The sequence below is a fragment of the Neomonachus schauinslandi genome, chromosome 1, assembly GCF_002201575.2.
Source record: "Neomonachus schauinslandi chromosome 1, ASM220157v2, whole genome shotgun sequence".
Lineage (NCBI taxonomy): Eukaryota > Metazoa > Chordata > Mammalia > Carnivora > Phocidae > Neomonachus > Neomonachus schauinslandi.
In genome coordinates, this window is record NC_058403.1 from 174,833,923 (window position 1) to 174,857,636 (window position 23,714).

General features: G+C 43.9%; 1 protein-coding gene across 3 annotated transcripts in view; it reads left to right on the forward strand.

Annotated features, from left to right (window-relative positions):
• Positions 1-23,714, forward strand: part of PDZRN3 (PDZ domain containing ring finger 3) — a 240,185-nt gene that overhangs the window by 202,070 nt on the left and 14,401 nt on the right. For all 3 annotated transcript variants that reach the window (XM_021694898.1, XM_021694900.1, XM_021694899.1), the window contains 2 exons: positions 17,900-18,147; positions 20,888-20,975. In XM_021694898.1, coding sequence (XP_021550573.1) covers positions 17,900-18,147; positions 20,888-20,975 — 336 coding nt within the window. The remainder of the gene's footprint in view (positions 1-17,899; positions 18,148-20,887; positions 20,976-23,714) is intronic.

A 23,714-nucleotide genomic window follows, 5' to 3' on the forward strand; every position in this document is an offset into this window, starting at 1 on the left:
CTGTATTCTTTGTCCTTGAATTAACAGTGAAGGCCCAAGACTAATGTATTCCAGTGATTTGGATTTCTATGCTAATAGCAATGATAAATAACTGAGTGTGATCTGCCATACATGTGGTCTATATACATGTGTTAAATACAGAATCTCATGTAATTCTAACACAACCCCTTAAAGTACAGCTCCTGTTGTTACATCCATTTTACAGATGGGACAACTGAGGGTTATTTAGAGAAGCAGGTTCATGTGCCTGGGATCATACGGCTCCTACGGGGCAGAGCCAGGATCCTAGCACAGGACTATCAGTCTCCAGCACACTGTCTGAACAGTGTCCCCAGCATTGTACTAAATATCTGGCACTGTCATAGCAAAGTATCCCTGTCCTAGGGGGCTTGCGTTCTGGGATGGCGGGAGGTCAGAAATTAAATCTTACACTAATGAGCATATGATTACGTTATAAGGTAAACTTAAAGGAATATCAGTCTGCAACAGAAGTATCATCAAAAGACTGGACCAGGAAACTGTGCTCTGTTTTCTCCTTTATAAAAGGGAGGTTTAAAAAAAAAAACAGTTCCACAGCTATGGGGGTTACATGGTGTATTAGCACGAGACCCCACTCAAGGGAAGTTCATCTTACTGTCTTACTAAAGCGAGAGAGGAGTTCCGCTGCGAGTTACCCCAGTTGCGAGTCCCCCTCTAGTTGTCCTGAGTCCAGCATTTACTGAGTGCCTGCTCTGTTCTCTGGGCCACATGCTGAGGGAAAGACAGAAAGCAGCCCCGTGCTCACAGCGCTCTTGTCCTGGGCCCTGTATGGCACGGTGTCAACTATTATATGTTGTCCAACAAGCCAGGCGAGGCTCTGGGGACCAAGGGAGAAAGCCAGCATTCCTAGAGGAGGTGAAGGCAGTCAGGCCTCCAAAATTGGGTCTAAAAGGGTCATCATTACGGGTAGAAGGTCTCTGGGAGATAGGCCAAGTGATGGCAGTGGATCCAGAAGGGCAATTTATGCGGACCTCATTGGCCACCACTGTTGCTAAGTCATTTCTTAGAAAGGAGCAGTGGCAAGCAGGGTATTTGAAAGAAGTATGAAAGGCCAAGACTCTCCAAGAATGATAATGCAAAGGTGAATACACAGTATGTTTGGAAGAAATGCTCAGATTCTGTCCTTTGTTCCACATGTTATTTCTTGAACACCTCCACCGTGCCAAGTAGGGGCAGCCACTGGTGATGATGCAGGGATTGCAAAACCAACAAAGTCATGATCCTCCCGGTTCTTACCACGTGGAGGTGGAGGGTGGTAAGACATTGCCAGGTCATCACACAGACGAACACACACCAGTAACAGGCTCTGCAGGCGGCCCGTGCCAAGCACCAGGGGGCCCCTGTTTGGGGGTTAGGATCCAATCCTGGTGGCCAGGCTGGGCTTCCTAACCATCCGAACACAAAGCAGTCCGCATTAGCCAGGCAGAAGCTCCAGGGCAGAAAGAGTCCTGGATTTCTAGAAAGAGCATTTCATTAATGATACTTCCCCGGGCATATGTCTCCTGTGCTCTCGCGCATCCTGAAATGGCTTGGCTTCCAGGCTGCCATCCCAAGTTGGACACTTGCTTGCTGAGTGAAAGCAGATGAAAATAATTTGCAAGTATGAAGCAAGTGCTGTGTAGATGCGGGTAGGACTACACCGAATATTTAAATAAAGAAATGCTTTGGAAAGGCATTACTAATGTTAACCATATCCTCTCCAAACTAAACAAACTAATGAAGGGGACAGGGAAGATATGTTGTTCAATAAGAAATTTTTAAAAACGGACATTAATAAAAATAAACGGAGGAGCCTGTGTTACCCGGATAGAGTGTGTTCACAAAGCCTAGGACAGCAGCTAGAACAAGTAGACAGCCGGAAATTTCCCCTGGACACACACACACAGCGGATGTTGCCACTGGGAAACACATTTTTCGGTGAGCTCATCTATGAGGCAAGATGAAATGAAGTGAGAGAAAAGCTTCCAGAGCTTCAGACTCTCGGTTTCTAACTCAGCTAAGAAAAGGTTTAAAGGAAAAAAATCCCTGACCCAAACAAAAGTCGGGGGTGGGGGGTGGGGGGGGAGAGAAATCTTATGTTGCCTACAGCATCTAAAGAAAAACATTGTGCCCCATCACTGTGCTCTGCCCTTCAGTGATGGGGGTCCCTGTTTTTGCTGCCGGCAGTCTTATTTCTTTTTCTCAGATCCATACAGCACTTTGCTGAAACATAGCCACAAGTGTGTTTCCACTCAGCTGGGCACACTTGCTTAACTATACCGGAGCATCAGAACTAGAGAGAGCACCCCAGTCCTTTCTCCCCTCTGACAACTTTACTCTTTCAGAAATTTGTTGTTAGATTCTTTTTCTGGCTTTACGTTTGACATAATCAAAATCATGTACACATACTTCTCTCTCTCTCCCTCTCTCTATCTGCTCCCCTCCCTCCCTACTTTTCTGTCTCTCTCTCTCTCTGGAAATCCCCTACATTTCCTCATATTCTAATTGCATTATCAAGTGTTGTGTTTGGATCATTAATTCCTTCCCAGATGATTTGCTCCTGGTAGGCTTCTAGCAAATTCTACCCACATCTAATAAATCATCTTAGAAAATGCTGCAGGTTCTTCTCTGTCATAGGGACTGGAGCCCACATGCTAATTCCTGTGCCCTGCAAACAGTGTTATCCTCCTTCCTCTCATGAAAGCAACCCACTTAGCTTCTTCCTTAAAACTCACAAACAATCTGACAGCAGAAGAGAGGCTTTGGCCAGCCTCTCATTGGAGTATTCCATGGCTCACCTCACTGGAATACACTCAAAGTTATTTTGTCATCTAAACAGAGTTTCTCCCAAGTGGCCACAGGCAAGGGGTCCATCTCCTCTGTGTCCCCTGCTGGAGCCGAGAGTCAGGGGGATGTCTGAGGGACCCACTACCTTGATGTGATGCTTCCATGTAACCAAAATGGAGAGCAAGAAAATGAAGTCAGGAAGTTTTAAAGGTTGAGTGTTCTTATGAGGTGAAAGGATGTCAGGACATAGTTCTTATTCCCACCGTGTGGCAGAATAGTTGGAGCAGGGGATTGTGGAATTGTGTCTAGAAAGGTTAAGTTCATACTTTCCGTAAACATCTTTTATTTTTAATTTCTGTTAAGATCAACAAACTTATCATGGGCTTTCTACATCCTGGGAGTTCTGTAAAGCTCATTCTTGTAATGACTCTGCCATTCTCATTGCCCAGAATTTAATCACAAAAAAGTGAAGATCAACTATGATAATGTGGTCATATTTTAAAGCCCTCAGTGTCTGTGAAGTTGAGAGGGAAAGTCATTTTATTCCCTATTTTAGAGGCGCTAAATATCCTAGGATGTCATCATTATTCTTTTGGTGCCATTTATAAATCACATTTATAAATCTTTGAGAAAGAAGTACCACCTTAAGTTTATTTTTGATTCATAAAGGTTCTAAATCTTACCAATTTCTGTTCCTTCCACACCTCCAGAGTCCATCATTCCTATTCACTTTCATTGGTTCTTCTTTCCAAGCCAGTATTTCCAGAATTCTGCATTAATTTCTCACAGTGATCATTCAGTAATTCCATACTCCAGTGGAGATAACTCAAAGAGAATTTATATAATCTCTTGATATAAAGTTGTCTCTGGTTGCAAGGGAACGTATCTGCAAACTGTGAATCTTTTGGCAATTCACTAAAGATATATCTGGATTCATTACTGCATATAAGCACTCCTAAATGGAACAGAATAGTCTTATACATAGGACAGATGAAGTACAAGCTAGTAGGATGAAGTGTTTTTGTCTTCTAGAAATTTTATTCAAATTTAGAAATATATCTCAGCCTAGCAGGAGAGAGACACATTTTCTCCTCTAACTTAAATTTTCCTCAACAAATCAAGCAACAGTTTGCAATTAAAAATAGAGAATTTTGTCACAATTCAGGACAAAACAAGAGGTTAGTTTTTGTGCTTTAATCATATCAACTAGATAAGGAATGAATTGTTTTGTTGCAGTGAATTTATTTCACACACACACACACACACACACACACACACACACACACACCCATCCCTCTCCAAAATGGGTTCATTGCCATAAGTTAAGAGAATAAAATATAGAGCCTGTCTACCCACTCTGAGGATGCTTGAGTAGCAAGGGCCATCCTGCTAACTGCAGACTTCAATTCTATAATTTTCCTCATGGGGAAATGCCTGGGGATAATTAAGAGGGAAAAGAAGATCAGGAAAAATTTTCATAATAAAAATGCTGGAAATCGGGTGCCTGGGTGGCTCAGTCATTAAGCGTCTGCCTTTGGCTCAGGTCATGATCCCAGGGTCCTGGGATCAAGCCCCATTGGGCTCCTTGCTCAGCGGGAAGTCTGCTTCTCCCTCTCCTACTCCCCCTGCTTGTGTTCCCTCTCCCACTGTCTCTCTCTCTGTCAAAAAAATAAAATCTTTAAAAAAAATGATGAAAACTACCCATCATAATACCACGTTGAAATGTTGATGTCCAATAAAGATTAAAACTAAAAATCTGGGAATTGTGTGATTAGATAGGGTTTAGAACAGTTCTAAAACATCAATCATATGGGAAGCTCATGTGAAGAGCAAGGGGCTTCCCCTATTGAGGCTGAGGACTGTGTCCCATTTTGCAGAAAGAGTTGTTGAAATACAAGATGGAGTGGCTTTTTTAACCAGTTGGCACAGTAAACCATTATTCCTCCTATAATCTAACCTCAATATGGTTCTCCAGCAAAAGAATGGACATGTAGGATTCCAGAGTCCTAGGAAGCAGAGGCTCCAACAAAATGGTAGCTTCCACTGGACAGAAGCAGCAGATGGTGACATGATGCTCTCACTGTGCATTTACAAGGGAGCCCCAAGAAGGAACCGTGATTTAGGATCCAGGACATTACAGGGAGTCTGTAGTCAAGGGGGAATCCAGTAGCAGGACAAGGAAAATTCTTGAGAAGCCTAGGATCTGCCTAGATCCTTATTCATTTCATGTTTTTTAAATTTACTACTTGGATTTGTTTTGCCGTGATATTCACACCTCGAGTGATTTATCTTAGCAAAGCAGGCTCTTTGGGAGTTAAGAAACCAAGTTCAAGCTCCCCAAACTACCATTTAATAGTTCTATGACCTTAGGCAAATCACTTACCCTCTTGAGTCTCAGCTTCCTGTGAAAATGGAAATAACTCAAAGGGTGGTTGAGAGGGTCCCACTTCCTAAATCTCTCTTTGTTCCCCCTGGGCCACCTCAGACACCTCTTACCTAGTCTCTCCCATTGCAGTCTTCACACTTCACCTGCTAGGGTCATGTTTCTAAGAGGCAAACCTGAATGTGTATCCTCTTTGTCTGGTTAGTTCTCCACCCACCCCTTTTTAGTTGCGTCAGATTCAGAGCCCTTTCTGTGGCCTCCAGTGGTCAATGTGGTCTGCACCTGCCCACCCCTCCAGTCCTATCACATAACAGTCTCTATTCCACTTGTTCTGATGCTCAGTTGTGCCAGGTTTTCCCCCAGCCACAGGACCTTTGCACATGCTACTCTTTCTGTCTGGAATATCCTCTCCCCTTTTTCTCCCCATGTAAATCCTGTCTATTCTGCTGATTTGTGCTCAGCATCTCTTCTTCAGAGGATCCCCCTCATCCCAGTACCAGCTCCCTCCCCAACCCCAGCCAGGTTCTCTTTCCTTCTCTCAGATCATTTGCATCTGTCTCCTTCACCAGACTATGAACTTACTGGGGCAGCTCCCATTTCTGGTTTTGCTCACCAGTGCACTGGCCACCCCAGGCAGGATACTGGGCACATGGTCATCACCAGTATTTATTAAATCAGTAAGCACAGGAATGAGTGATTGAATATAAAATGCCTAAGCACAGTGCATGATACATAGAAAATATTCTGAATGAATAACGATGTCTCACATTTCTAGGACGTAAAAGGTAGGATCCCTACCATCAAGGTGGTTATATTTCAAGTCCCAGCCATGCTTTCTAGTTTTTCCCTGGTTTGAATCTTTTAAGAATGCTATTTAGGAAATCAGAAGTGTTTGAGGTGATATATCATAATTTTATTGAGAAAGATAATTATGGACAAGCCAACTAATGGTTATTGTGTGAAAACAAAAGAAAAACTCACCCATTCTCTCAACATTCAGTGCCCGTTTCATTTTCATGGTGGTACTAGGCCCTTCTCAACGGAGTTTTCTTTTAACTGCTAAGACCACAAGGTAATCATTTATAACATTTTCTTTAAGGATTCTATCCCAGTCATTTTCATGGAAATTTTACTACTAGTTTGCAATGCAGGAGCAAAAATTAGTTTTTATCTATGTCCTATATGTCATAATTTTGTTTCTTGGAAGAAAACAGAAAACAAACAAAAAAGGTTCCAAACCACTGTTGAAGTAACACTAAAAGTTTAAGACACAAATCCACAAGAGCCAGAAAATTCTATGTCAAGTGCATCTGCTTTAGCTTTCATTTGTCCTGGCATTCATCGGTTTGTTTCCTGACATTGGTGTTATATAAAGATAGTTAGGAAATTTCATTGTCTTATCGAGAGGAATAAATAAGATCCAGGTCATTAAGGTCAGTGAGCTTCTTGCAAAATTTGCTCTCTTGGCCTGGCTCCTGTAAGATTCAGGGGCTTCAAAATGTCTGATGCTACTGATTTTCTTACTGCTCAAGAGTTTTCTGTTTTAACAAAAGACTCACCTTACATTCCTCCTAGTTGTACTGTTTTAAATGGTGTCCCATCGCTGGGGCTTCACAAAATGCCTCAGGACATTTGTAGGACAAACATGCTAAAATTTGAAGGGACAACTTCGTAAGAAAAGAAATGAGAAAAGAAAAATCGATTCGTCTGCCTTCAGCTTCTCTGCAGATAAGTAGGGAAGGGGTGGGTGAGTGAAGACTCATGTTTTCTCACTCTGCTCATTAAATGTGTCCCATTACCAAGGTGAGTTTCTGGGAAAGGTCAGCTGGCTTAGCCACCTTGGGTCCACATGGCCCAGCTCACCCTTTCACATTGAGGTGCCAACAGTGAATGTCATTCTTGGGCGAGGAACTTTGTTTCTTCTCATCAGAGCTTTGAGTTTCTCCTCTGAGGCTGGCCTGTCCCCTCTTGTGATGATGACTCTTTTTCACTCTGCTCTCCCATCATGTTTCCACCTGATCTTACCTTTCAGCTGAGGCCAGATAACAGTGCTCAGCTATGCAGCTCAGTAGTAAGAGGGAAAGCACATATGCTTGAACTTGGGCAGACGTGGTTCAAATCCCATCTCTACTGCTTATGAGCTGCACTATTTTTAAGATGCTGCTTTTAGCAACTTGGGCTTTTATTTTCTCATCTATAAAAAAACAGATAATACCTCAGACCTCACCAGTGATCTTCTTATTGAGAAGATGAGATAGGATCAGGCATAGAAAGCATTTAGCACAGTGCCTGGCCCAAAGCAGGCACGCAGTACAAGTAGTTCAGAATATCACATCCTTGAGATGGATGCTAGGATCCGTCTATGGATCCATCTGTGTCTTTCCCATAGACGTGAGTGTAGCATAAAATCTTTTTTGTTGATGTTCTTACACAATTTATTTGCAGTAAAGTTTTTACTGAAATTTGGTGGCTAGAATGTTTAGGAACCACACGGGGGCTGGTATCTCCTGTGAAAGTGCTGACTATAAGCCAGACTCCCTTCACAGTGAATCTTCACAACTCCATTTACAGATGAGGCACGGGGAGAATGTGTCCAAGCTTTCAGGGTTATGACAATGGCTGACATTCAGCATTGTGCCGAGAGCTTTACTTTACACTGTTTAGCTGTTTAGTGGTTACAAAAACCCGAGGAGGTAAATGCTTTACTATCCTCCATCTTCAGTGGGCGTCACTGAGGCACACAGAGGTAGAGTAATTTACCCGGTCTCACATCTGGTAAATGGTAGAGCAGAGATTCAGGCCCATGTGTGTCTCACCCCAGAGCCCAGACAGTGGTCACTCTCACCCAGTGTTACTGAGCTTGGGGTTACCACTTTCTCAGTGGGACAGAGTGCCTGGCACATTGTGGATTCTCCAATAAATCTTCAAGTGAATGAAGATAAAAGACACCTGACATTTATTGAGTGCGCACTCTGCCGGGGCATGACCCTAATGACTTTCTGTTGTATGTCCTAATGAATTCTAACAACAAACCAATGAGTTAGGTCCTCCTGTTGACCCAATTCACAGATAAGAAAACTGAGTCACCAGGAGGGTGACTTGCTCAAGACAACATAACACATAAGTGACATAGCCTACATTTAAACTGAGGCAGTCGGACCCTAGAGCTGAAGGGTCTTACCACATGTAGAACTCCTTCCTGTTCTTACGCACCTTCATGTAGTCTCCATCAGGATCCTGTTTGAAACTTCAATGCCCATGGTCACATGAAACATCATTAAACACTTTTTTTAAAATACTCTTTTAATTTCGACATGACAACGATTTTTTTTGATGGAGGAGTCTTCCTACATGTCCTTTTCTCTGATGATGAGAGCCTGGAGGGTAGAATTTTATTCTAAACACTGCCCTCATCTTTGAGGAAAACAGCTAACAAATTTAAATTTATAAGATATATTTATGAGACTGATATGAGGTTTACACCAGGGAGATGGAAATGACATAATAAAATGGTTTTCATAAGGCCTTGGGTGTGATGCTTGCAAAAAAGCAACCACGCCTTTCTCCTTTGATTGGTGGCTGTATGGCTTTTATAGTAGGAGATAATGCCAATATGGATCATTAAATGCAATAAAATGGACGTGTAAAAAGAAGCATGGCTACCTCTGAACTAAGCGTGGATCTGCCGATTCAAGGTAGAAGCTGCTGGCCTCCTGTATCAAAGGTCTGCAGATATGCAAAGGCTCGCTGGCCTCCCGATTTCATCTGTAAAATGCAGGTCATTTTACATTATCTCCCTCATTGGGAAGATCACCTGAGCAAACGGATGCAGTGTGCTTAGAATAGTGGCCAGCATAGAGGGAACACCGTACCACTGTTGATGTTCTCATGATTGAAGTGTCCCAAACTCCTGCATGTTACTTCAGCTCATCTGGCCACTCACCAGATACCAAGGTGAACAATGGAGCACAGAAAGATAATGCCTGTTCTCCCAAATGCTGCAACAGGTAGTACTAGGGAAAGAGACTTTTCCCAGCCCTTCTGGGGTAGGGATGAGGTAGCTCAGCCACCACAAAGTTCCCTCTGTGTGTCCAGAGGCCAGGTCATCATGTGCATCCACTACACCTACTCCTGACCTGGTGATGGCCCCAAGTGGGACCACGGCCAGCCCTTCCAGCACTTCAGTGGGAATTAGAAAAAGGCTCCCTTTCCTCTGAGCCCACCCTGCTCCCCTCCTTGTCTAGGCTCCTTGCTCACAGCTTAGTCTGCACAACTCTAAGTAGGGAACCAGGAGAGAGAGGGGATATGGGGGAACAGGGCAGAGGGACAGGGAGGGGAAAAGAAGAGAGGGGGAGAGGAATAAGAAAGTGGTTAAGAAAAAGAAACCATTTTTACATTTTCTGATTTTCTGTGGGGTCTATAACTTTGGTCTTTCTTGTCTCCTTCCCTTATATGGGAAGTTTTGTGTTTTCACCTGAAGTGGCCCCACCTTGTCTCCTATAATACAGAACCTACAGAGTATAGGAAAGCTTGAGTAGAGCCGCCTTGGTCCTTTGCAGACACTCCATGACCTTTCTGGGCCCCATGTTTTACATTGTCCAAAAAGCAGAGGATACTTTCCTTGATGCCATGTTGATCATATCAAGAATGGGGCCGTGTACAAATTTATATTGAAAATGCCTCTCACTAAATATGTCTGTATGTATGTAAAAAATACAAAACATGTATTTTCATTTGAAATTTGGAATTTTTTTTTTAAAGATTTTATTTATTTGACAGAGACACACAGCGAGAGAGGGAACACAAGCAGGGGGAGTGGGAGAGGGAGAAGCAGGCTCCCCACCGAGCAGGGAGCCCGATGCAGGGCTCGATCCCAGGACCCCGGGATCATGACCCAAGCCAAAGGCAGACACTTAACGACTGAGCCACCCAGGCTCCCCTGAAATTTGGAAATTCTAAAGGAGACTCAACCAGATTTGTATTCAGCTTAGCTAAGCATAGAAGATCACAGAGCAAAAAATGTTGAATTTTTGTTTAACAGTAGAAAGGACCATGAAATGGTAGCAGATGTGCCCAGTCGGGGAATGCAACTGTCCACAAACAAGTGAAGAGGTCGCTCAGGTGACCTCCTGCCTTCCGGCTGCTATACTAAGGTCTGGGTGTACTGCGGGGGGGCGAAAGACACCGGTCATGCCATCATGGAGTTCAGAGCCTGGTTAGAGCATACAGGCAATCACTAGAAAAGTATGTGATTGCACATCAAGAAAATGCCGTGAATTCTACTCTGTGACATCTCATTGTGTGAATATTCTCCAGCATCACCAAAGTCACGTGTAGAAATGGACAACGGGCAGATTGTTGGACCATAAGGACTGGTTGGGGTTTTTCCAGATGAGTATAAAGAATAAGAGCCTTCTCTTATTCTTTATTTATTATTCTTATTCTCTTATTCTTATCTCTTATTCTCTTATTCTCTTATTCTTTATCTTCTGTTATTCTTCTAACCAAGGATGGTTAGAAGCATTTGGAAAAATGTCTTTCAGGAGTGAACCATGATGGGCCGTGGAATATAATCGACCATATTTAACTGGCTTTAAACCTGAAACCATCCCGTGCTGCAGGGGCATTAAAGATATGACTGGAGAAGACACTGATGTTCCAAAGAACTTAGGAGTCATAGAAAGTAGGGTGATTTAGCTATAGACACACCTTGTTTCCAAGTACTCGACACTGGGCTTTCCTATAATAGATTGAGTTGCATCTTTAAATCATCACCTTTAAGATGATGTAAAAATGTGCATGTTAATTTTAAGATTCTGAGTGGTTCAGATATACTGTAGTTTAATGGACATTTGGATGTCATCACTTAAAATGGGACTTTGACATGATGACATCAAGGATTCCAAAAGGAGAGAAACAAAATACTGTTGATTAAGGTAGATTTTTTTTTTTAACCTGAAAAGAAAGCATTTTATAATTTTAGGACTAATGCTACCTTTAAAAAAACTAAGAACATGTATGATTTTTAGCCTCTTTCTTTAAGACATGTCATCCATTTTATTATTCAGAGGCTGGCAGCCAGGAATATTCTGTATTGAGGAAGTAAAGTAAGGGATTTTAAAATGTGAGATACTTAAGTTAGACATAAGGAAGGCTCCTCTAACAGGAAAGTTTCCTAGGCTATAAGTTCAGTTGTTCAGGTGACGCAGAATGCAGTAAGGTGGGGGAATCTTCCAGTTGTGGAAATACCAAACCCAGGGAAATAACATCAGGATGCATTCAGAAATTACTGTGGACAAACTCTAGTGTGGTCCGTGTTAGAAATCAAATGTACTTCTACAGATTTAAGTGTTTACAACATAGGAATTGAGATCTATAGAAGTATAGTCTACTTATACGTAGACCTCACATAGGAAAGTGAGTGCTTTCCACAGAAATCCATTAATTTAAACACCATTTGTTTATTAAGGCTCCTCTTCCTTCTTATTAAACATAATATCTACATTTTAGATAGGTTAACCTTCCCTTTATCAAGCCCCAGAGCAGACTATATATTTGAAATAAATTAAAACAGACAAGGAGTTTCCTGAATGAAAAAAAATTTTTTACTTCAACCTAAATCAGAGCTTGAAACCTTCTACTTTTCAGTATGTTGTTTATTATTGTCTGTTGCTTCCAGTGGGATCTAAGTTTTAATTAGTTGACAACATAGGTGTGATATTTTACAGAATGAAATCACTGCCCCTGTATTTAATTAAACGAGCCCTATAAAATTTGTGTTTTAGCCAGGGGCATAATTGATAGTAGGCTGGATTTAAAATTGCATTCGTGCTTTCCATTGGGGTCGTTTGCACATGCAGTGGAAAGAGAGGTGATTGCAGTCCCTTGATCCTCAGAAACCAGATGCCTTCCCATAAATAGATACTTACTTTCTAATTTAGAGAGAGCACGGTATGTCTTTTCCAAATATTTCATATTAAAGTATCCTGATCTGCTCACAGTTAGGTTGTAGGGCACTCCGCAAGCTTTCTGGGCGCCTCTTTGGAAAGGTGACACTAAAGGTACGTGAGTGACTTTCACCAGTGGCATTTCTCGGGAGATACCCGTGATCCGGCTTCTCTCTGGGTTATGGGCTCAATCTGTGTTCCAGCCTGTGTAGTCTTTGGGAGCAAACTGGCCACCTCAGCAGATCAGATCCTTTACTAGATGTCTTGGGCAAATGCTGTCCATGACACATTCCTTCTGGCCATTTCTTGGGCGGCTCACACATGCTGGGGCCTCATTTTTCCACAAAAAATTCTCCCAAGTGGCATCCTGTCTGCCAAGAGAGGAACAACTCTCGCTCAATAACCTCAACAAATACTGACTCGGGGATTGAATGACTGCAAGATGGACCAAGGGGTTGTCAATGCAGTCTGCCCCCAAATGGAAAATCCCACCCGTTTTGCGTCAGTTCTCAGGGCGATGGAAAAGACAGTCATGAGTGTCTCATACAAAGAACAGCGAGCGTGTTACTCCGGCCTCATGGGCACCAGGCCGGAATCATTCCACGCCCACGGTATAATTGTCTTGTCCCAGGAGACCTTCCACTAAAGGACCTCTTGAAGGTTCCTTAGTGTCATGTCATATTTATGGCAGTGATGTTTGCCTTGAGACAGACTGATTGGATTTTCACCATAATTGCACCTAAGTCCCCAGGGACCAGCAAGAGCCTTAGGTGAATAACTTAAGCCTTTAATTTATAATAAAGATAAAGTTTGCAATCAGCATTTCTTGTTCCGAAACATTCCATTTACTTGGTTTTAGAGCTGCATAAACTGTTTTAAAAGCAATCTGCTCAATTGGGCGAGTTAATGATGTTTAATTTGACCGGGCCAAACGTCACCGGATGAGCATTGCCGCGCATTCCATCTGTAATTGCAGGCATGATCAGGGCCTCGCTGCTGTGTAATGTAGATGTAATGCTAATCCCGGGCATAAACGGCTGTCATTCTCGGGCGGTTGACAGTGTACCGGCGTCATCCCCTCGCGAAGGCTCTCGGTGATATGATTCCAAGATGACAGTGTAATGAGTGTTATGTGCACAAGGTAATTCAAAACAAATTTGGCTGCAAAAATGGATCATCTAGGATGGTAAACTCTCCCGCCTTGTCTCATCGTCCTTTAAGAGAACGTAATGATCCCTAAAATACCCTGTCAAGAAGCTTGTGTGGCAGGGCTCAAGTCTTGTAAAATTTATCTCTTGCACCGCCAAAGCCCCGCCGGAGAATCCCAACTTGAGGACTCTAGGATATTGACGTGTATGTTGGTAGTCCAGGAACAGGAGATGGGCAGGGAGCCTCTCAGTACAGAAATGTTTCTTAAGACTACCTAATTAGGCTGCATTTTGCTTCTTTGATTTATAGATTATCTTCTCCTGGGGAAATCTGACTCTTCTGGTATAGGATCCCCATTAGCACTGGTATCTTAGTAAATTTCTTATTATTTGCATGTTAGGCACTAAAAGTAGATTATCTCATTAAACTTTATAATAACCCTAAGAGGCACAACACTATAATTACACTTATTTTTGTGGACGAGGTAACTGAGACGCAGAATAGTCAAACTGTTCAAAGCCCACAGTCAGGATGGCAACCCTGCCCTGGTTTCACGCTTGCAGACCCTGTGCCCTCTGTCCCTGAGCTGTAACTTAGGGAAGGAGGGGCTCCCCTAGATTGTGCCCAGGCTTTAATTGAACTGCATTGGATTCACATACACACATGGCACTGGGCTTCTGAAATTGTTCTCGTGGGCACAGGTGTCTGAAATGCCTTTCTGTGGAACCCAGCATGGGGGTGACGTCCTGGAGTGGGACAAGAGGTCATTTCGTGGTCACCCCAACATTCCAGGCCTCCCTTTGGGTTTACTACCCTCTTTCTTCATCCTAGGCGGTAGAGATGCTATGGATGTTGTTGCATCAACACCTTTGAATAATACCAAAAATGGGACGGATTCAGAAAAGCCTTCTTGCTTTTTAGAATTGTGTGCATAGAGACCCAGGGCAGCTCTTTGCCCCTAAGAATCCTCTTAGCTTAGACTGATTCAGGCGGGTCCTTTATGTTTCTTTTTCTGGGTACCATTTAAACATCTCCATCTCGTAGCATTGACTTAAAAATCTACCTAAGTAATAGTTACCATCACTTTTTTATGAAAATGAGCTGATTAAGATACACTCGCAATCAGAAAAGCATTTTCACTAATTCTTTTATACAGATAGAAGGATGTATCTAGGAACGAATCAGAATACATTCCTGCCTGATTTTACAATACATCTCTGTGATACTTATACCTACTGGGATGTTTTGGGCAGCAAGCAGTGATTTAAGTTAAAATGGTCAATGTATAAGGAATTCAGTATTGAATATGGTAAGAAATTTGAGGTTAAGAGGTCTTAAGCTTGGTTAGTTCATTTGCTCAGTGATATCATCAGAGACCCCAATTCTCCCATTTTTCTGCTCCGTATCCCTCAGTATGTTGTTAATTTGGCCCCAGAGACTGGCTCTCAACATGATCCCAACTTACTCCCATGAATCCGAGCAACACATGCAGATGATTTGCCCAGAGGCGGAAGAGGGCCATCCCTGCCTATTTTAAGAACAAACAAAACTTCAAAAGCTCCCTAGCAGATTCCTCATCTTATCCTATCAGCCAGAAGTATGTTTCGTGCCCATGCCTAAATCCATCACTAAAGGAACAAGACCACCATAATAAGCCAAGGTTAATCAAGCCCACACCTCAGTCTCCCCAGGAGGGAAAGCTCTCTGATCTGATGGAAAGAAAACAAAACCTGATCTCCCTTAGCTGAGAGGAAGAAGGTGAGGCAAGGGGGGATGTTTGTTGACCAGGTAGCTAACATTGTCCGGTGTTGTATTTGCAAGACCTAATCGTATATGTAAAAAGCAGACTCCTAGGATGGGTTCTTCTTTAGACACAACTAGAAGGGTCCTGAAAGAAACTCTCATGTTCAGTCCTTTTTGGCACAAGACCTGGTATTTATGTATGACTAGAGAAAGCACAGATTAGACAGATCTTGCAGGACCCATTCAAAAGTCTTCATGTCTGAGGGCACCTGGGTGATCCATTCGGTTAAGTGTCTGCCTTCGGCTCAGGTCATAATCTCAGGGTGCTGGGGTGGAGTTCTGAGTGGAGTCGGGCTCCCTGCTCAGCAGGGAGTCTGCTTCTCCCTCTGCCCCTGCCTCTGCTCACACGCACACTCTCTCTCTCTCAAATAAATAAAAACTTAAAAAAAAAAAAGCCTTCATGTGTGAGTTCATTGGGAGTGCTACTGCCTTCAGTACAAGCCATCCCTTGTGACCACCGAGGGCAGAAGACGAGCTTGGCTAGCTGGCGGTGGCCACACCCACATCTCCCACACGTGCTATCTGTGGCATTAATTTAACCAAGGGACAAACTGACTATCACAGTGTAAGTTCCTGTATTACTTGACCCCTGGAGTCAGGCAGTAATGGAAAATACGGCTCAGAGAGTTCTGCCACAGCACGAATTTCGCAGATCTCCAAGTTGCTGTTTAACCACCACCCCCTTCCCTCCCAACCCAAGCCCTCAGCACTCTGGGCTCCGAGCAAGGAGGGGGTCAAGATGGTCAGCTGGTTCGGAAAGCTGGAAAGAATTCCTTTGTGTCCGTTTGTCCTCTTCTCAAAGGAAGAGGGAAGACAGTTGTGATTTTTTTTTTTTAAGATTTATTTATTTGACAGAGAGAGAGACAGCGAGAGAGGGAACACAAGCAGGGGGAGTGGAAGAGGGAGAAGCGGGCTTCCCGCTGAGCAGGGAACCCAATGCGAGGCGCGCGATCCCAGGACCCAGGGATCATGACCTGAGCCGAAGGCAGTCGCTTAACGACTGAGCCACCCAGGCGCCCCGACAGTTGTGATGTTAAACCCTGGTGTTCTCAGTCCTCCAGGGTAGAGGATGGAAGAGTTTGGTGCTTCAGCCATTCACTTACTTACTGGTGCACTTGAGTCATTTCGTAGCCCATAGTTCTTGTTCTGCCGAACTCCCTTGTGTTGCAAGTAAATTACTTAAGTAGATTGAATCCAGATCATTAATAATCTCCACCGACATGATGCACTTGGGCTTCATTACAAGGAAAGAGTCCGACATCTATTCAACCCAGCAGTTGTTTACAAGATGCTCGGTCCTAAGAGTTCTTTCCCCTGTAGGGCCGGAGTGAAGGGGCTTAGCAAAAAATAGAAAAACGGCTGCATAATCAATACTCGTGTTTTGCTCGGACACAGAGAAACCCAAAGTGCTCTCTGCCTCAGAGGATGGACCTAACGGTCAGTGTGCTCTGAAGTACAAGATACTGGGGGACTAAGGAGAGGATGCATATGCCCGACAGGAAAAGGTTCAGTGTTCATTTTGACATTTATAAATAAATACTAAAAACATGCCTATTGAAAACATGGAGTATTAATCTAAGAGATTTATGTTCAAGAACTCCTATGTTAAATGACATGAATGTGTCAGTGTTGCTCTCCAGAGACTTGAGAAGCTCAGGAACTTTTGCCGAAGTATAGTCTGAAGAGTATGGTTCCTGTATGATCATTTTGTATCTGCCTTTAAAAAGCAAGCCAACCCCCTGGGGAATAATATTGAAGTATGTCAGGGCCTGGTAGCGTTCCTGCAGTGCAGTCATTAGACATTACCAAACTACTGGAACATAATACCCTATTCCTTTGCTGTGGGGGATGGGAGGGCAAGGAAAATTAGAGTTGGACTAAGAGGTTGCTTGGAATGACTTCATTTTCTAGAAATAAGGTTCTGGCTTCTGTTTCGTCTTGTGTAAGCTGTGCTAAAGATAGCCACATTGAGTTAGTTTGGATTGGATGCCGCATCCAGGATTCTTTCCCATGGTACAAAGTTGTGACCCACCACTAACTAGCTGTGTGATCTCATGTGGTTAATATGAAGCTGTTGTAGGAGGGAGATGAACATAATTTTGGCTCTGCCAACTTCCCAGACCGTGTTGAGGGAAGTGTTAAGTGGTAGCTTCAGGTCAGTCATGCAGCAGACAGTGGACACTCAGTAAGTAAAGCCTCTTGGGGATGCGGTGGCGGCTCAGGCTGTACACAGTGGGAAACAAGATAGCAATTAATTTCCCACACATCGGCCAGAATGCCAGCCATTTCTGGACCTCTTTGATACCTGCCATGTCCACCTACGGCCTGGATTATCATTTACTTAATATATTTGATTGACTTTAAAAAAAAAAAAGCAAAGCAATTTATTTAAAAAGGAAACTTCATATCACTTCCATAAAAGGAAAGCTAATGTCACCTGACATAATACACCCCATTAACATATAACAATGTAATTAATTTCTAGTTAGTTATTATTGCCTGATAAAGGCTCTGAGCCCGGAGGCTGCTCTTTTCTCTCACAGGCAAGATTAGCAGGTGATGAAACTGGGTTAAAGACATTCCAGTAGGAAGCCAAGACTTCCCCACTGTGAGATTTATCATTTAATGCCAGATCTGTATCCCTCCAAACTCACTCCCATCCCACTAGGCATTCCTTAGGAAACCTAAAACAGAATTGGAATTCTCTGACACCCTCAAGTTGTTCTTCCTTTTGGCTTGCTTACACAAGAGCACACTCTTTCCAGCTTCTGCTTGGCTATGATCCTCTCTCACCCTAAATATTTGTCCACAGGTCAACGGTAAAGACTTATCCAGAGCGACTCATGACCAGGCTGTGGAAGCTTTCAAGACCGCCAAAGAGCCCATTGTGGTGCAGGTGTTGAGGAGAACGCCTCGAACCAAAATGTTCACACCTCCGTCAGAGTCGCAGCTGGTGGACACGGGAACTCAAACCGACATCACCTTCGAGCACATCATGGCGCTCACCAAGATGTCCTCTCCCACCCCGCCTGTGCTGGATCCCTATCTCCTGCCAGAGGAGTAAGTCACATGGTCTTATGGCACTAATGTGTTAAGCATGGTAAAAAAGTCCAGTGAAGTTGTTTTCTTTTTCCATGTGGTGAAAAACATTAGCGGGTCTTATAATTTTCCTCCAGGTTGCCCGTGTTTAACTTTATTGTTTATAGAGGCAATCAATTGAGTCCTGCTCAAAACCGCTCTGACATATTAATTACTTTATTATAACCCTGGAGCGGAGTTATTCAAATTATATTCTAAGAACAAAATTACTTACAAATGTCATAAAAGTTATTTCAGAATAAAATTTAATCACCGCAAAAGGCAGTGTGAAGATTTTGTGTTATAACTAGAGGGAATGCTGATGGTTCTCTTAAATAGACAACAAAGTAATTCGGGAGTGTAAAGAGAGCCCTGAAGGGTGTGCATTCCACTTTCTGGGGTCTCGTTTCAAACCTGAATCCGTGTTAATAAGCCCACACGTGCCTCATATAAGTGCTGCATTTACCAATTAAGTTAACAGCTGTGATCCAACACCCCACACGAATTACTTTACACATGACTCTCCTCTTACCTTACTTCCTGCCAGAGAGAGAGAGAGTGGAGCTCAGAGCCTTCAAGTCCGACGAGCCTGATGCTCAAACTGATAACTAGCCAGGCAGCTGGGGCAGTTCACTTTATCCCCATTTCAATGTAGGAAAAATAATAATAGAACCCAGTGTGTAAGAGTGTTGGGTTAGAGGAAATAATGTGTGGGAAGTTCTCACCATGACATATGGTAAGCACTCAGGAGAGAGCAGCAATCATTAATTTAGTGAGTGAGATTAAATATCTAGGGAAAAAATGAAGAGCGAGAAATTTTCTAAGATAGACCACTGGCTGAGAAGATGTCCACTTTACTGTAGAGCTTGGAGCACGTGATTTTGCCCGTGTGAGGACAGGATGTCCCCTTCCCCGCCTTAGTCTCTCTAGGTGACAAAGAGTCACCCCTGGCTCTTACTGTCTTGTTCCTGATTCCATCACTGACGTGATGCTTTATTTCCAAGGGCATTTTACCTCTCCCAGGGCAAACCTCTGAGTGCTACCTGTTGGGTTTCTGTTAATAACTCAGTAGCTGGAGTGAGCCCACGTTTCCTGTGGTTCCACCAGCTTCCAGACAGAGGCTTGCCTTTCATCCCATGGTGTTACCCGATAACTGTCATGGGAGTCCAGGACTAACTCCCCAGGCCTAACAGTGGGGGAGGGGAAAGAAGGGGTCCCCTCTCTGACATCCACGCTCAGTGTGCACGGGAGTGTGCAAAGAAGATGGGTCTTTCCATGCAGTGAGGAAGTGCATACACACCTGTTCTCCTCAGCTTAAGTCGGCAGCTGGACTGAGAGGCAGGTCTGGCTCACCTCGACTCCCAGCTCTTAGCCACACAACTACTCTGTGGCATCCCAGTTGATCCTATGAAAGAATTGCCCGACTCACTGAACCATCATCATTTAAGCCAGTTCTTCAACTTTATAGAGCAAAACTGCCTCTCAGTATTGATGAGGCCTTTGCAGCAGCTCCTGCCTCTCAGATGTTGAACTGTCACAGTGATGGGCCTTTTAGAAGCCAAACCCTTAATTTCCTCTTACTTCTGGTTAACATGACATGACCTAACCCCAAGGGGCAACTTGAGAAATGTCAGTGGAGTCCAGAGGTCAGGCCTCTCCAGGTTCTGGCTGCAAGGTCAAAGCATAATAAAGAGTGCGCATCGGGATAGAAAGGGGAATGTTAACGTGATGCTTGAAAGCCCAGGCCTTCCAACGGCATCCTCCAGTACTAAAAGCCCCTTAAGTGCTGGCAGGAAATTTACCTGATAGGTCCAGAAAATTGAAAGCCAGCCCTTGTTTGACCATGTCTGATCTGATGTTTCAAAACTAAGTGCCTGGGAGGGAAGACCAGAGCCCATTGATGCTGTGCTGACCTTTGAGAACAAGATGCTTTGAGTCCCCAGTCAACAATCAGGCTGAAGCTTTCCACCCACGTCTGGGACCTTCCAGAGCTGCTGACTGAGCCTGTTATGATTCCCACTGCCTCCTCTCCTAGAGGTTCCAAAGAGGTGGTGGCTTCTGAAAATAGGGTTTCCCACATGTTGTCCTAGAGAGACTCAAGCTTCTGTTCTCTGAGCAGTGGGTGTGTATGCTTATATACATGTGCCTTTTACACGTGCATGTATGTAGTACCTTCATTCATTCATTATCTACATATATGTGCATACTCGGTTTTCATGTCAAACCTAGTCCTTGTCGTGGAACAATCAGAGAAGTTTGGGAAGATACTGTCCTAGATGATAGCATCATAGTTTCGGTCCCAGCCCTTTGGACTGGACTCAGAGTACATATCCTTGAGTGTTGCCTGACATCCAGCCTTTTTCTGCCCAAAGAGAAAATCTAACAGTGAAGCAATAAGCGGGAAAGGGGAATGTGTCTGCTCTCTAGAGACTGAGTGAGAAATGAGTCCCTTTGACTCACATGACTAGTCGGCAAGAGGATGGTCACTGGGAGCAGCAAGGGCAGTCCCGCTGTCACCTGCATCTTCTTCTAGGAGGATGGAAGTGTTCAACAGGGGAGGTCCTGACGCTGCTGAGAAGCACGGCCAGGGAGAAGTGGGCTTAGGCAGTGCTCCAACCCTGAGAACTGGGGCCACATCACAGCGGGCCCGACGAGGTTGGGGGGATGAAAGGGGGGACTTTCAGCCGCAAGCAGGCTGTAAAGGTCTTTCTTCTGTTTTCAGGCACCCCTCGGCCCACGAGTACTATGACCCCAGTGACTACATTGGAGGTGTCCATCAGGAAATGGACAGGGAGGAACTGGAGTTGGAGGTAAGAACATCTTTGTCTCGATTTAGGAGCCATTACTAAGACTAACAAGTTCTCTATGAGCATACATGTAGTCTACGGATGTTAGTGAAAGAGCCACTTTCTTTTGGAAGAACCACTTTCAGTCATGCCATTTAAAGGCATAATTTGGCTTTTCTTCCCTACCCCCCCTTTCAGAATAGAACAACGTTACAGTCTGATCCCAAAGCAAAAATGTAGGGTTTTTTGTTTTTTGGCCTTTTTTATTAAAATTACTTAAAAGATAGGGTAGTGAGTCCTGTTGTGGATCTTTGAATTCATATTATCTCCTCTTATCAGGCTCTAAACTCCATCCATTCTTGTAACTACAGTGAGCTTCCGCACCTTTCTCCTCTCACAGTCATCGTGACTTTTACTCAAAGGCAAGAGTAGATGGATGAATAGGGTAGGTGGTAGCCCACACCAGCACAAAATGGTTTGCCCAACATTTTATAACACTGAGCTTGAAAAAAATTAGCAAATCCAAAACTCTCCTTATTTGAGGCCAAATATGACTCAGATAGGATTCTAGATGATGTATAAGGTCCTATTGGCCTCTGAGGGTTTTTAAATTTATTTTTATTCAAGTATCACTAACATACAGCGTTACGTTAGTTTCAGGTATACAATAGAGTGATTCAGCAGTCCTATAAGTTACTCAGTGCTCCTCACGAGAGGTGTACTCTTCATCCCCTTCACCTGTTTCACCCAGCCCCCGAGCCACCTCCCCTACAAGACATCAGTTTACAGAGTTCCAGCTCTCATTTGTCTTTTAATAAGAGAGATCAAAAATAGAGAAAAGTCACCTTTCAAGATGTACTTCCTTACACTTTCGGGCAAACATTGGTTCCTCTATTTTATTGTGTTTTCGAAAAATGCAAGAGCATTTTTTTCAGAACTGACTTTACAGACTAGGATAATCGGGTACCTTTTAGAAAGATTGCTGATGTCAAGCGTGAGGCCAGCGGGTTGCTGAGAGCTAGTAGGTTGCGGGGCAGTGAGCGAGGCGGCAGACAAGTGGAAGGTGGTCGTGATCATCGAGCTCTCCTTTACGGTTACCGAGGGTTTCTGTGCCCTGAGAGGGGACAGAGATCAGTCCCCGGGTTCAAACACCACCTTCACTGGCTGCTCCCCTACAGCCTGATGTAGAGTCCTAATGCACTCGGGGACGTTGTTTGGAAAATTTAAATTTCCTGCTCAACGCCTACGGTCTGAACTGGAATGGTGGTCATTCTGGCTCAAACCTGCCACTGTCCCCATGCGCCGCCCACCGTGGACCTCAGTACTCGCCCTGACTGATGGCTGCACAAAACGTAGCCTCGTGCCTTTCAGAAAACCAGGGACTCTGCCTATCATTTACAATTTCCCCTCTCACCACCTTTGGGGGTAGTTCATGAAGCAGCCAGTGCCTCCCCCAGGACACTCGTTCTTAGCATGTTAACACACAGTGTGTGCAAATGGGGTTCCACGTCAACCGTGTTTGAGAAGTGTCTGAGTGAACCACAATGAACAGATTTTGTCCCAGAGGACTTCTCAGTCCTGGATATGTTTAAGAGCACAGTAAATGCCCTGAGGAAGGAAAGCAGATACACAGTAGACAGCATTACCCCCAACATATTTTTGTTTGATCTAACAACTTCTCTTTGGCCAAGTACCTCTTAGCATTTCCTGGGTCTAGAATTCTCAGGAATAGTGCTTTACAAGAAGAAGGGCTACTTAATGATGGTTCCAGGACAACACTGCTTTTTGATCATCAATGTAACTGTGACAAAGTAGAGATCTTTAAAAAGCTATAAAATATCTCAGGAGCTAGATTTACAGAGTGTAACTGACCCCTGAACAACACAAGGACTAGGAGGGCTGACCTCCTGCACCGTCAAAATTCCACGTCTAACTTTGAACTCTCCAAGAATTTAACTATTAGCCGACCGTTGACCAGAAGCCCTCCCAATAACGTAGACAGTCAATATACGCCGTAGTCTTACAGTTGGGTAAGCTAGAGAAAAGAAAAGAGAAAATATATTTACAGTACCGTATTGTATTTATCAAAAACAATGCACATGCAAGTGGACCCACGCAGTTAAAACCCATGTTGTTCAAGGGTTTACTGTATTGTGTAGACTTGGTAAGTCATGGACACCTAGTTAAACCTGACTCCATACTAGTGATCTATTTTACTGTCTAACACCTCGGAGAACCTGATGGAATCTAGGGTTTCTTCCTGGAAAAAAAGGCTCGTGTCTAAAAGGGTTTGCAGATGCTTTCTGGAAGGTCACAGAACTCCCGCGGTATCTGCCCCATTTGGCCCATTCTGCCTTACGATTTTTTTTGTTCTTTCCGCATACCAGCAGAACCACTGTTTGCTTTCTGTTTTGCTTTAACCCAACTCAACTCACTTTAAGTGAGGTGAATTTGTTTTAAAGGCAGTGCACTATGACTGCCTCAGACAGGAAATCAGCATCAGCTGCCGTAAATGGAAGGCGCTGCACAGTAAATACAGGGGGCCCAGGCAGTGTTCTCAACTCCTGGTGCGCATCATCGGCGGTGCCTGGTGAGGGCCAGGGGCTGGGGGCTGGTTCGCCTCTCTCTCTCAGGAGATTGGCAAGTGTTAAAGAAGTGTTCAGACTAGCCCAAACTGAGTCCGCCTTCCTAAAGGTAATAACTTTCTCGGTGCGAACTACCTTAGAGCTTCTTGCTTTTGGTAGAAGCCACTCTAAACCAGTT